The sequence below is a fragment of the Trichomycterus rosablanca genome, chromosome 2 (assembly GCF_030014385.1).
Source record: "Trichomycterus rosablanca isolate fTriRos1 chromosome 2, fTriRos1.hap1, whole genome shotgun sequence".
In the NCBI taxonomy this organism is placed as follows: Eukaryota; Metazoa; Chordata; class Actinopteri; order Siluriformes; family Trichomycteridae; genus Trichomycterus; species Trichomycterus rosablanca.
Window position 1 is genome coordinate 15,539,355 of NC_085989.1, and position 14,656 is coordinate 15,554,010.

Sequence of the window (14,656 nt, forward strand, 5' to 3'; positions counted from 1 at the left end):
CTGCTGGGGGGATCCCCGGTTGCAGTCGAGGTGGGTATATTGCTGCTCACGCCTCCTCCGACCCTCGCACAGCCCTTTGCGGAACTCTTTTTCACCCATGCACTCTGCACAGGAGCCTCTCTATCTGCCAATCAGGGTCCTTACACAGCATTTGAAGACCCCACCCACATAATCCGGTCACCCCGCCCCTAGCAGAACCGTGTCTGCTGCAGACACTGCCAATTATGCCTGCTAGATGGCGCCCAGCCGACTGGTGGCGACGCCGAATTTTCGAACCCGAGGAGCTCAGAACTTCAGCGCTGGTGTGCTAGCGGAATATCCCGCTGCGCCACCTGGGTGCCTATTATTGACAATTTTGTTTAGATCAAACTTTAACCTCTTCTTCTGTGTTTTATACTCCAAGATGGCTCTGATGTAAAGCCTTTCACTGACCTGAGGCTGAAGCCTGTAGATTTAAGGCTGCCATGCCAACAATGCCTTTCCTGCTGGACTGCTTGATGTGTTGGGAATCTGTAGTGACTGCACTAATAACTAACTAATATTCAAAACTCACCAACAGAGGTCATTCTACTACAGACTGAACTGAATGACAAGGAAGTCTAATTCAATTCTTTATGCAGTTCACTTGCTAAATAATTGTATTTGCATTGTACATCAATTCTATTACATCAAATTCTAATTAACCCAGTAATCCTCTAGGCCACCAAGGTAAGATTGGGTCCCTGTTGAGGATGGCTCCTGGGGTCGTTGCCACTGTTGACCTCGGCTTGCTCATGAGAGGTTTTTAGTCCTGAAATCTATTCCAGTGTAAAAAGCACTACTACTAATTTTTAAATAAGTTAGCGTTTTAACAGCTGCGCCACCCAAGTGCCCAATTTTACTCAATATTTTAAAACGCTATATTTTTTTTATTAAACTGCATTGCAAAACAGTTTCCCCAAATTGTATGTAAAAAGTTAGCCAATTGCTTGTGCCAAGTCTGAATCAGCTTTGTCCAGATCTTAGCTGCACAGTGACTATGTTTGTGAATTTTTTCTGGTCAGTGTACACATGTAGCCTATAAATATGCTGTGATTATTAAGCAATAGAACACGAGAGGGAGTGTGTTATCGCGAATATTGCTTTTATACAACAGTTTTTACAAAATAAAGGAAGAAAATAAATCAAAGAAGCCCTGAATTTCATAATAAATATGCTTTAATATTGACAATACCTTCCGCCAAAAAGTAGTTCCACAACAAATATAAAGTTTAACACTACAATGCAGACATCCCAAGTTGCAAAAACTCATTTCAGGGAGGTAAGAAGAACAAGAAGAAAAAGGCAAGAAAAGGAAATAAAAAACCTCTCTCACACACCAAAGGATATGGGTGATAACAGAACTTTTAGGAGCTGCTAACTGGGCTATTAAGCTAACTGTTCGCGTTACAAACACATTAAAGTTTCCTACATAGTGCACTAGATTGTGTATCAGATCGCGGATTTATGTTCCCTACATAGTGCACTAGATTGTGTATCAGATCGCGGATTTCTGTTCCCTACATAGTGCACTAGATTGTGTATCAGATCGCGGATTTCTGTTCCCTACATAGTGCACTAGATTGTGTATCAGATCGCGGATTTATGTTCCCTACATAGTGCACTAGATAGTGAATTAGACAATTGGTTTATGTTCCCTACACAGTGCGCTAGATTGTATATCAGATAACGGATTTAAAACGCGATCGGGAATAAGGTCGGTGTCGCCTGCGTGCGCGTTTGTGTGCATGAAGCTTGTCGTTACTGGCAACGCGTCAGCGGAGTAATACAGTTGTGGTGTGAAAAGGCCGTGCTGTTATCATGAATATCAGCACAGTTAGAACGCTTCTCAACCAATCAGATTGTAAGGTCAGAACTAACTGTTGTATAAAGCAAAATAAAGAGCAGAAAGAATAAATGATAAATGAATGTCCACTAGCCAGAAATTTGACCCAAAAAAACACACACATTAAAATTTACTCATGATTAGAATGAGTCACCCAAACTGGATACTAATGTTTAGGAAAGATATAAAGCAACCTGTAAGGTTCTACTTACCTTTGACCTGAGCTCGGTACATTGCTCCAGCCGGATAAGCCTGTGACGACGTTGGCGCAGCAGCGGACGAACCCGTGCAGCAGATGAGTTGGGGTTGGGCAGGGTTTGAGATGAGATGGCAGACTCTTCTGTTAGCCTCTTCCTGAGAGGATCTCCAGCAGATAATGACCTACAGAACAATATCTAACATCAGGACACAGATCTTTTGCAGTGGGGCTATGTGCGTTCGTGCATGTGCAACTGCGTGTTCCCTGACCTGCAGTCATTGGATGCAGGCGAGGGTCTCGGTGCTCTGAGGGGCGTTTCAGGCACAGAGTGAGCAGCTCTCAGCTGTGAAAGCCCAAAAACAGACATCTGCTGAATTAATATGTCTTTTAACAAGCAGTTTCCAGGATTTTTTGCTAGTTTATTTATGCATTTTCTCCCCTTTTCTCCCAATTTAGCATAGCCAATGTGTTCTCCACTGCTGGAGACCCTGACCTCGTCGGATCACACTCCTTCTGACGTTATGGTTATTCGCCCATACTTCCGTGGATTCGCGCATGAGGTTAGTTTCACAGAGAGTTAGCATTGATCTTTGCATCCCTCCACATCTGTACAGGTGCCTCGAGCTATTAACCAGGGTCCTAACACAGCAGCGAAAAACCCACCCCCTTTCCAGTCTGGTCTTTTCCCACCCAGCAGACTTTTAGTGGCCAATTTTGTCTGCAGGCCCTGCTAATTGTGCCTACTAGGGGGCACCCAGCAGAGCTGAGATTCGAACTCGAGCAGTTCAGAATCCCAGCGCTGGTGTGCTGGTGGAATATCCCGCTGCTAAATCAAATCATGAAACTGCTTGTCATGACTCAGATTAAAACATTTGTGTAAACTGTACATACATTTTTAGGTAAAATAATAGTAAAAGTAGATAAACCAAGGGTTAGAGCGACATGGTACCTTGCCCTGTCTGAGGTGCGTGTAGAGCGCAGTAAGAGCACGAATTCGATACTCCAGCTCAGACACCTGAGCCTGTAACCACACCCATCGACTCCCAAGCCACGCCCTCTCCTTCATCCACTGCCATTCTTTGTTTATGTGACTGAAAAGGAAAAAAAAAACAAGTATTATCTGTCAGTTTCCACTTGCTTACTCTCCCTGTATAAGACAATGTCTACCAACATGGAGGGTTAAAGCTGGCAAGGGGCTTCTTTTCAAACACATGAAGCCAAACACTACAGATCAAAGCACATGGGGATGTTAAGGGTGTTAACTGCACACTTTTGTGCTCAGGCTCACAGATGTCTCAGACTGTTCAGTCACTTCAGCTGAAAGGGGAGACAGGAATGTCTGTCCTCTCAACCAGACAACAGGAACAATTACACTGCATTTCCTGTCATAGAGGGGCATGGAATAATCACAGATTAAACCTGCAATGTCCTGATGACAGCAAATGCTTTCTGTTGTGCCACCTGAGCCCTTAAGAGTATGTTACTGTACCAAAAAGTACATCAAAACAGGCTGATGCAACAAAACAGCAAATCTCTAAACAAAGTAAGCAAACAGGATAAACAGGTCGTACCATTTTGGCACACTATTCAGTGTGATAACATTTGATGGGCAATAAGCTTAATGTTTGCTTGATATGGGTCAACAAACATGGCATCATATTAGCCATACTGCAAAAATGACACCATGTACTGTCATTATGTTGCACATTTACTTGTCGACAGATGCACTAAACCATCCATCAGTGGAAAGGAACCCCCATAAGACAAAAAAGAGAGGACGATTCACAGCAATTACAACATCATGACGATGTCATTATCATGATATGCTATTTAACCCGTGTTTAATCTACTCTCCAGTAAGTATTTATTTATGAACGTCATGTTTACACACTTTGGTTACATTCATGACAGAACAGGTAATTACTGGTTACACGAGATTCATCAGTTCACAAATTTAATGTCAAACACAGTGATGGACAATTAAGTATCTCCAATTAACCTCACTTGCATGTCTTTGGACTGTGGAAAGAAACCGGAGTACCAGGAGGAAACCCTCACAGACATGTGGAGAACATGCAAACTCCACTAACTTCCACCTGGGAGTAGTAATAAGTGTCCCTTTAACTGTCAAAGACTGTTTAAAAGGAATCAAGTGTATTTAAGAATTAAAGGGAAACATTGGATCACTTAAACTGTTGGATTTCTTTCAGGATTTATTATTTTTATTAGTCTGAATGTGAATGTCACTTCTTGTCTCCTCCATGTCACAACCTTCTGTGAGAAATAAATGGTCACTCATTGCCATTGTGCTAATGATTGTCTAAAGTACAGCACAGTTCGTTTTTTTTTTCAACTGGCCACTTTATTGGAAATATTGTAGGTGTACAACTAGAGAGCATTCATATATTTCCTGGCACAAAGTGTGGGGGTAGTTTCTTACCAGAGGACACTGTTAGCTGAACGTTTTTGTTCAGCAGACTACTTCTGGTGCCAAATACACTCATAGCAGGGTCACATACCATACATGTCATACCATCCTCTACCAATCCAAACAGAAAGGGATAGTGATTGAGACATGTGCCATTGATAAAATTGTATATTATACGTTGTTATTTAAAATCTAATAGTCATATAACAAGAAATAAAAAAAGGATTACCACTGACCACATTTTTGACAGCTGAGCATTGATTCCAACACAGAAGTGCAACAGTGAAGCTCAGTTTTTGGAAACACCTACATTGATGACAAAATATTTGTTTGTCTGTTTATTAGGATTTTAATGTCATGTGTTACGTTCATGACAGAAACGGTAGTTACTCATTACACAAGATTCATCAGTTCACAGGGTTATAGTCTTGGACAATTTAGTGTCTCCAATTCACCAAATCATGTCTTTGGACTGTGGGAGGAAACCGGAGCACCCGGAGGAAACCCACGTGGAGAACATGCAAGCTCCACACAGAAAGGACCCGGACCTCCCCACCTGGGGATCAAACCCAGGACCTTCTTGCTGTGAGGCGACAGTGCTACCCACCGGGGGATCGAACCCAGGACCTTCTTGCTGTGAGGCGACAGTGCTACCCACTTAGCCACCGTGCCACCCATGACAAAAGATTTAACAGTCCTTCATCAGTGGCCAGTTTCTGACCGAAGGACTATCTTGGCTGGTGGAGTCTACTTAATGTCACTGATTCCGGCACCAAAAACATTACCACTACTACAAATCTGTTACTGTGTGCTTAAATGACCCACCACCCTAACAGTCTCCATCATTTGTGGTCTCTGCACACTGAAAGATATGACAATAGGTGACTGCAACTATATATATATATATATATATATAATGCAGTTAACAGAATAAATGGATCACATTACACATTAATGGAAAAGGGCCACCATATGACCAATGGAACAGAACCATACCACTGTTCACTTTTTGTCCAATTTAAGACATTGCTTTACTGTTGGAGCCCAGTTGCAGAACAGCTGCTATGATTACTACATTTTTGGTACATGCTGTTGTAAATTAGTCTTTTGTACTTTATCGTGAGCAGTTTCTGACAAAAAGCCTGCTGCTGGCTTATGGATAAGTCTAAATGCTTAATAGATTTATATTGGCACCACATAGACATGCACACACTAACATGTCAGTGTCACTGTTGGGCTGTAACTGGTTCATCGACCAAATAACATATGATTTGTCAGGATGTTAGAAGTGCTTGACAGGGCTGAGAATCAGTGGCTGCACCTATATGACAAGTGTAAGAGAAAATGAGCTACTGAACCACATTAAGTCACGCAAGTTATGTTAATCTGGGCATGTGATGACAACCTCATGACAACATTGAAGACGATGTTAGGATAGGACTTGTGGAAGGAATCAGACCAAGAATCCCCACATAGACTGCATCATCATGGGCTAATCTGCTACAAGCAACACAAGACAGAGCTTATCCATTTGTGCAGCCAACCATTGCAAAGCCATGACTGCATAGTGATGTAACATGATGTAATAAAGTGAACAGTGAGTATTAAAACCAATAATCGCAAAGTCATGATGGCATAGTGATGTGTCATGAGCTGATTAAATGGCCAGTGAGTATTAGTAGGCATCTTCTAGGGTGATCCCATCCCACTAATATTATATATTTATTTATTTATTAGGATTTTAAGTCATGTTTTACACTTTGGTTACATTCATGACACAAACGGTAGTTACTCATTACACAAGGTTCATCAGCTCAAGTTTAATATCAAACACAGTCATGGACAATTTTGTATCTCCAATTCACCTCACTTGCATGTCTGTGGACTGTGGGAGGAAACCAGAGCTCCCGAAGGAAACCCACACAGACACGGGGAGAACATGCAAACTCCACACAGAAAAGACCGAGACTGGGAATCGAACCCAAGACCTTCTTGCTACATCCCACTAATGTAAAAGTTTAAAACAATCATTGACTGCAGGTGCACCTCATACAGTGACCACTATGTGCACAAGATACGAGTACCTACTAACCCCTGTATGTATTCTCACCCTGATTTGACATGTGATGGTAAGCCATGCCTCCCTGATTCTTCATCATTCTCCTCCTCCTCCTCCTCACTGCCACTGCTACCCCCAGAGCTGCTGGCGGTGTGATCAGAGTCCAGTGCGACCTCTGCTGGTCGGAGCGCTTCATTGCAGCTGCGCGCTAGTCTGCTCAGCTCTGTGGATCTCGGGGCCACGATGGCCTTGCGCAGGTCACCCAGCTGCTGACCGACATGCCGTTCTACCTGCTGTACCTGGACTGCATGGAGTCGCCTCCATAAGGTGTCGGTCCGCTCCTCGAGCTGCAACTGCCGCTTTTTGGCCTGTCCGTGGGCCTCTTCGAGTTGCTTTATGCTGCCTAACTCTGTTGCACCTGCTTCAACTCTGGTGCACGTTGTACCATTCATTACCGGGCTGCTAGATCCTCCATCTGGGGCTTCACTGGGGGAAAGAGGGAGGCTGTCGGATGAGGATTTGTGCATGCTTTTAGGTCGCTGTGGTTGCTTTAACTCGCACGGTTCGTGGTTAGTCAGCTGGGATGAGTTTCCATTGAGTCCGGTCAGAAAGGAGCGGACCCGGTACAGCCTGACGCGCCCTTTGGTCGTGCTGCATGCGCATGCGTTCATTTCAGCTCTTTCCACACGGTCGTTTTTATCTGAACCCTCTTCTCGACTGTCTCTAAACGTCTCCGCAAGGTTCGGTCCATTTCCTGCTAGATTTCCGGAGAAACACGCCCTCTTGGAGGCCCGGCTGAAACTGCAGCCCCGACGCTTGCTAACCGCGGCGTCCGCTTTCTGAAACGCCCGCATCCCGGTGCGCGTCGTCGTCCTACCCGCTTCCATCAGGTTCGAACCCCGTAACCCCCCGTTTCTCTCAGGATTAATGACGGTATATCCATGATCCTCTTGTCCGTGCGCTGCGCATTTCCCGGACTTCACGCCGTTCAACAACGAGCCGTCTTCTGCGCGCGATTTCCGTGTCGCATGTGCGGCATTACAGGTGGCGCTCTCCCGCTGGCTGACTGATCGGGCCTTCTTGCTGGTCTGGCGGATCTCTCGGTCGCCCTTTCCGTTCACCAGCTCGCCGCAGCCTCCTCCTCCTCCTTCTTCTGCTCCTTCCACTGCTCCTCCTCCGCCGCCGCCGCCGCAGCAGCTCTGCGGACCCTCCGCCGCGGGCCCGGCTGCGCTCATTTTACTCCGATTGCAGTAGTAATACATCGTCGGATCGCCAGCATGGTCGACCGGGATGCGCAAAGACACGGCGTTTTGTTCCAGCTATTTTCTTTCTTTTCGAAAGAAAGACGGGTCTTCGGATCAGCCCGTCTCTCCTCTGCACTGTTGGCCGCGTCCAGCACTCCCTGTTAGCAGCGCGCATGCGCAGTTCGTTAGCCCAGCCTTCAAAAGGAATAGGAGGAATGTTGAGTACAAAAGCTGATCTTGGCAGGAGATTTACCTTAAAGATGCAGTATGGGTCCGTGTACCTTTGGTAATTCGTTTTTCACTTTAAATCCCAAAGTTAGAAAACGGGTCGTTTTTCGTTTTTCGTTTCAAAAACCAACACTGGAAAACGGAGCGTTATTCGTTTTTCGTTTTAAGATCAAAAATCAAATAACAAATAAGCAGAAATTGAAAAACGGGTCGTATTTTAATTTTCCAAAATCAACATTTTTTATCAGTTCAACCAGAAATAAAAGTGCGAGCGCGTGCACGCGCTGATGTGCGTATACATGCATTTATACATTCATATAAAGTGTAAATCAGATACAAGTGCTGAGAAGACGGAGCAGAAAGTCATAATAACGTTACGCCGCGTCCCCTGTTCTATTACCGTATAGAACTCGATTCTGTAATAAGAACTAATCGTACATGTCACGGTGAAACTATTACAAATATATTTGATTGTTGTTGCTCCTTGTTTACTGCAGAGTTAGTTCGTGCAATTTTATTAATTTTTGGATGTTTACTGGCCGAGAACAAGAATAATTGAATCGCCTCGGTTAAGGATTCGAATCTTCGTACTGAATCAGGAATCACGAGTCCGAGATCTCAATTAACCCGGATCCTATGAGTCCTCTGATTCGCACTGGCTCTGAGTGCACGGAAAATAAGTGATATTTGGATGTATTTTCATGCAGTAAATCAATCGCAATCAAGATGTCAGTACAAGTGACTCAAGTGAACCGAATCACATCACTGAGTGACTCAGACTAACCCGAGTCCATAAAATGAACCGAATTTACCACCACTATGTGACATGTACGATTAGTTATGCCTATATTACAGAACTGGATCCTATACGGTAATAATAATAATAATAATAATGTAAAAAATAATGCAGCATTCTTTTTTCTTAGAATAGCCCCTATTTTTTTTAGGATAAACAGTTCTTGTGTGAATTACAAGGGCAGGAAAAAGTACGACAGACACAAAAGTCAGAACAGGGGACGCGGCGTATAACGTTATTATGACTTTTTGCTCCGTCTTCTCAGCACTTGTACCTGATTTACACTTTATATGAATGTATAAATGCATGTATACGCACATCAGCGCGTGCACGCGCTCGCACTTTTAATAACAGCGTATTGAATTTTTAGTTTGGTGGTATAAACAAATTTTCACATCATAGTACTAATTTGATATCAATAAACTAAAAAGATTAACAGAGAAAAAAGCAACAATTACATTAAAAAAACGATTCGCATGTACCTACTGCTCATTCGTACCCAGAGCCATTAGGCTGTACAACTCCACCAGGCAGGGACGGCTGGCTGTAGCTAAAGACTGTGTATGTATATGTGTATGTATATATATATGGCTATATTGACCTCATTGTGCAATATTGTCACGTGTCTCTTTACTATTTAATAATTTAATTACTATTCAATCTTTACACTAAAACCATCCCTCATGCATCATTACAGTTACCAGTTATTCATTTTATATAAATTACAAGAAATACTTAGTTCTAGTTTTTCTGTTTGCTTTTGTTTTGTTTTGTACTGTTAATTATTTGTTGTATTATGCTACTGGGGCTTTAATTTTCTTTGGGATCAAAAAAGTATCCATCCATCTATCTATCTATCCAAAGGAGTCGACTCTTCAATTTAGATATTTGAGAAATAAAGGTCGACTCTCAACATTTGGAGTCATTTCAGAACACAAGTGAAGCGGCTCACAACACTGCAACCATGATAATCCACACCAGTACAGAGAGGTTGAAGATAATTGGTAATTATATTAATTATATTACATTAATTCACAAGGTGAACATCTAGAATGAAAAACAGCTTTTATCCGGATGCAGTAGACTGCTAAACTGTTCCACTCCCCATATACTGTCTATGCACCTTATATAAACATACATCCTAACAACCTACATATTTATTAAACACCTTACCAACCATTTATAAACACTACACAACTGGCACAGTCACCTTAACCATCTCGTGATTTGTTGCTGCTTAGTTTTGCTGCTATACTTTTTGCAATTATTCACTTTAGACAACATAAGCTGTTCAGTTTTTTGTGCAATACTTTAAAATGTAACTACTTTTTACTTGTGCTTTTTAGTTTCTTAGTTTATTCTATTGTTATACTTATCTTAGTTTATTCTTATCTTATTCATGTCACACACACAGAGGCCTGGGTAACTGTATTTCGTTCTATCATGTACAGTGGGGTCAAAAAGTATTTAGTCAGCCACTGATTGTGCAAGTTCTCCTACTTAGAAAGATGAGAGAGGTCTGTAATTTTCATCATAGGTACACTTCAACTATGAGAGACAAAATGAGAAAACAAAATCCAGGAAATCACATTGTAAGATTTTTAAAGAATTTTTTTGTAAATTATGGTGGAAAATAAGTATTTGGTCAATAACAAACAGGCAAGATTTCTGGCTCTCACAGACCTGTAACTTCTTCTTTAAGAAGCTCTTCTGTCCTCCACTCGTTACCTGTATTAATGGCACCTGTTTGACCTCGTTATCTGTATTAAAGACACCTGTCCACAGCCTCAAACAGTCAGACTCCAAACTCAACCATGGCCAAGACCAAAGAGCTGTCGAAGGACACCAGGAAGAAAATTGTAGACCTGCACCAGGCTGGGAAGAGTGAATCTACAATAGGCAAGCAGGTTGGTGTGAATAAATCAACTGTGGGAGCAATTGTAAGAAAATGGAAGACATACAAGACCATTGATAATCTCCCTTGGGGTCAAGATCTCATCCCGTGGGGTCAAAATGATCATGAGAACGGTGAGCAAAAATCCCAGAACTACACGGAGGGACCTGATGAATGACCTGCAGAGAGCTGGGACCAAAGTAACAAAAGGCTAGCATCAGTAACACACTACGCCAAAAGGGACTCAAATCCTGCAGTGCCAGGCGTGTCCCCCTGCTTAAGCCAGTACATGTCCAGGCCCGTCTAAAGTTTGCCAGAGAGCATATGGATGATCCAGAAGAGGATTGGGAGAATATCATGTGGTCAGATGAAACCAAAATGGAACTTTTTTGTGTTTCATGTTGTCGTGTTTGGAGGAAGAAGAAGAACCCAAGAACACCATACCTACTGTGAAGCATGGGAGTGGAAACATCATGCTTTGGGGCAGTTTTTCTGCAAAGGGGACAGGACAACTGATCCGTGTTAATGGAAGAATGAACGGGGCCATGTATCGTGAGATTTTAAGCCAAGACCTCCTTCCATCAGTGAGAGCATTGAAGATTTAACGTGGCTGGGTCTTCCAGCATGACAATGATCCCAAACACATCGCTCGGGCAACGAAGGAGTGGCTCCGTAAAAAGCATTTCAAGGTCCTGGAGTGGCCTAGCCAGTCTCCAGACCTCAACCCCATAGAAAATTTGTGGAGTCTGTGTTGCCCAGCGACAGCCCCAAAACATCACTGCTCTAGAGGAGATCTGCATGGAGGAATGGGCCAAAATACCAGCTACAGTGTGTGCAAACCTGGTGAAGACTTACAGGAAACGTTTGACCTCTGTCATTGCCAACAAAGGTTATGTTACAAAGTATTGAGTTGAACTTTTGTTATTGACCAAATACTTATTTTCCACCATAATTTACAAATAAATTCTTTAAAAATCCTACAATGTGATTTCCTGGATTTTTTTTTTCATTTTGTCTCTCATAGTTGAAGTGTACCTATGATGAAAATTACAGACCTCTCTCATCTTTCTAAGTAGGAGAACTTGCACAATCAGTGGCTGACTAAATACTTTTTGGCCCCACTGTATGTGGTTGAATGACAATAAAGCTGAGTCTAAGTGTAGATATAGATGAATTAAAGTTGAAATTTAAAAATCTGGATGCATAACACCCCTTCATATTCCCCCTAGCCTAGACACACATTTTGTTTTACTGTGAACACCTGCTCCATCTCGACACAGCCACTGTACCTTTTGAGGAACTGATGACCATCAGTGGAAAAACTGCAAAAGTGTGGCTGTGGTCCATTATAAAGGCCTCCGTCCTTCAAAGGGGACTTTGAAGTGAAGCTGCCCACTGATCGTTCCAAACTAAAGAAAGTCATTTACTTCAAAGGGCCCTTTGAAATGCTCATTCCAAAAACAAAACAACTACTGCACGTCTTAGACTTTTGTGTTTTAACTTAATTAAAAGCAGTAATTAACATTCTTACTTATGAATGCAGTTCCAAATTTCAACTTTAAATCATACATGTCTACACCTTGTGAATTAATGTAATATAATTAATATAATTAATTACCCATTGTCTTTAACCTCTCTGTACTGGTGTGGATTAACACCATTGCAGTTTTTTTTAGCCGGTTCACTTGTGTTTTGAAATGACTCCAAATGTCGACCAAAGAGTCTTTTGGATCAACTCTTAGCTCTGCAAATGGATACACGCAAGTCGTTTTTTATTTTATTTAATTGTTGGGTTTTTCTGTTTGTTAATGTTTTCAGTTCTTGTATCTTAAACAATTTACAATAAATACACCTGGTTAACCAATCTTAAAACTTCACCAGCCTTGATTTTTATTGCTTTTTAATTTTTGGTTCTTCTTTATGATGCGTTTTTTGCCCACTCTTTTCTTAAAACATAAAACGTGGTATTTTAAGTCGTTATATCGTTTGTATGTCATGGCTATGTCGTTACACTAAAACACAGTTTTATAACTGTATTTACTGTGTTTACATCTAACGTTGTTTTTCTCTGGAAATATTTTCTTTGTGCCTTTGTCAAGTAAAGTAAGCCAGAAAATGAGACGTGAATAAATTTGGCAGTGATAGCTCAGTGGTTAAGATACTGGACTAGTAAACAGAAGGTTGATGGTTCAAGCCCCGCCACCACCAAGTTGCCACTGTTGGGTCCCTGAGCAAGGCCCTTAACCCTCAATTGCTCATCGTGTTCAGTCGCTTTGGATAAAAAGCGTCTGCTAAATGCTGAAAAATGTAAAAAAAATTTACCAATTAATTTATTTTGGTTTTACATTACAAACAACTGTGTCATTTAACACAAAAAATTTTATGTTTTGTTTTTTAAAGCACTATACAAAAGGGCAGATTTATCTTAAAGCTGCAGTGTGCAACTTTTCTCTTAATTATATTCCAGTTTAGCGCGACACTGTTTTTGTGACTAAATGATTGTGCAAATACTTCTTTTTACTTTGTGATTTTGAGTCACATTTTGTGAATTTGTGTCTTACTAATTCCTCATTAGTGATTATGATTGACTTCAGCTGGTGACTTCTTATTGCTCACTTAAATAGGATATGTTTGGCTACACCTATTAGACTGAGCATGATCATTAGCAATGGAAAGTTAACATAGATGCACAGTACAATGAAACAGCATCATAACTTTTCTCTTAATTATTTTCCAGTTTAGCACGACACTGTTTTTGTGACTAAATGATTGTGCAAATACTCCTTTTTACTTTGTGATTTTGAGTCACATTTTGTGAATTTGTGTCTTACTAATTCCTCATTAGTGATTATGATTGACTTCAGCTGGTGACCTCTTATTGCCTACTTAAATAGGGCAAGTTTGGCTACACCTGTTAGACTGAGCCATGATCATTAGCAATGCACAAATCATGACCAAGGCAAATACACATGCACTTAAATGTGCTAAAAGGTATGTCATATGTTTTAAAGGCATTAACAGTTAGTTAAGTATGTATCATTACAGAGGGCTAGCTAAAATCTAAACTACATTAGATTTCTTTATAACCTCAGTTAAGGTCAGAATGGGCAGTTGTTGTAAAGAACACAAATTATTAGGATTAGCCTACATTCTTAAAAGCCATGGCTTGAAACGGCTTTTGAAAGGTGTGGGTGCTGCATGGTAACACGGTTTATTTGATGACCTGGCTTCTGTGATGACTTTGGCATGTTCTTACCATCTATACGAGGTTTCCTGCCACCTCCCAAAAACATACCAGGTGGGGACTGGATACTCTATTTAAATTACCTTTATTTGTCTATAAGTGGTTATTAGTATGTGTTGCCCTGCGACGCTTTGTATTTTTTATTAGTGTGTATTCCTGCTTTTCGGCCACTATTTTGATAGCGCAGGACCCACAGCTGCCCTTACCAGTACAATGCGGTTAGTCAAGAAGACTGAATAAGAAACGGCTTTGATTCAGTCTACGGGTTTAAAACGTAGCAACGTTTGAAAAATGGAAGTATCGCGAGATCACGTGTTCCCGCGGCTTAATCGGTTTCGGTAGTAGGGCTCAATAACAATGGCGACTCAAGCCGCGGGAGCTGCGGTTGCAGGATCTGCTAGCAGTAAATCCAGCACCAACTCCCCGTTCAGCCGTAAGAAAGATGGAGGCCCGTGTATTGAGTACTGGGAGAGTGCAGAGACTGTTGCACAGCTTGAAAGCGTTCGCAGCTGGATTGGGAAGCATTATAAAAAGGTTAGAAGAAGCTGCGGAATTTTAGAGTGTTAGCTAAAAGCTATAGATGAGCTAGGCTGCTAGCGGCTGTAGTGTTGAACTAAAGCAATAAGCCACGAGAGGCCGTGCATTACTGTGATTTTAGCACGGGGATGACGTTTTTGGCACGACGCGAAGCGGAGTGCCT

At 41.8% G+C, this 14,656-nt stretch overlaps 2 protein-coding genes across 2 annotated transcripts in view; one reads left to right on the forward strand and one right to left on the reverse strand.

Annotated features, from left to right (window-relative positions):
• The window catches only part of LOC134330662 (KAT8 regulatory NSL complex subunit 1), a 29,532-nt gene extending 21,599 nt beyond the window's left edge, over positions 1-7,933 (reverse strand). Inside the window, exons 1-4 of the mRNA XM_063011886.1 lie at positions 6,602-7,933; positions 3,013-3,154; positions 2,333-2,406; positions 2,077-2,245 (exon numbers count right to left, since the gene is read on the reverse strand). Coding sequence (XP_062867956.1) covers positions 2,077-2,245; positions 2,333-2,406; positions 3,013-3,154; positions 6,602-7,812 — 1,596 coding nt within the window. The 5' untranslated portion in view covers positions 7,813-7,933. The remainder of the gene's footprint in view (positions 1-2,076; positions 2,246-2,332; positions 2,407-3,012; positions 3,155-6,601) is intronic.
• A 6,374-nt stretch (positions 7,934-14,307) lies between these two features.
• The window catches only part of smarcc1b (SWI/SNF related, matrix associated, actin dependent regulator of chromatin, subfamily c, member 1b), a 31,688-nt gene continuing 31,339 nt past the window's right edge, over positions 14,308-14,656 (forward strand). The window contains exon 1 of the mRNA XM_063011896.1: positions 14,308-14,490. Coding sequence (XP_062867966.1) covers positions 14,314-14,490 — 177 coding nt within the window. The 5' untranslated portion in view covers positions 14,308-14,313. The remainder of the gene's footprint in view (positions 14,491-14,656) is intronic.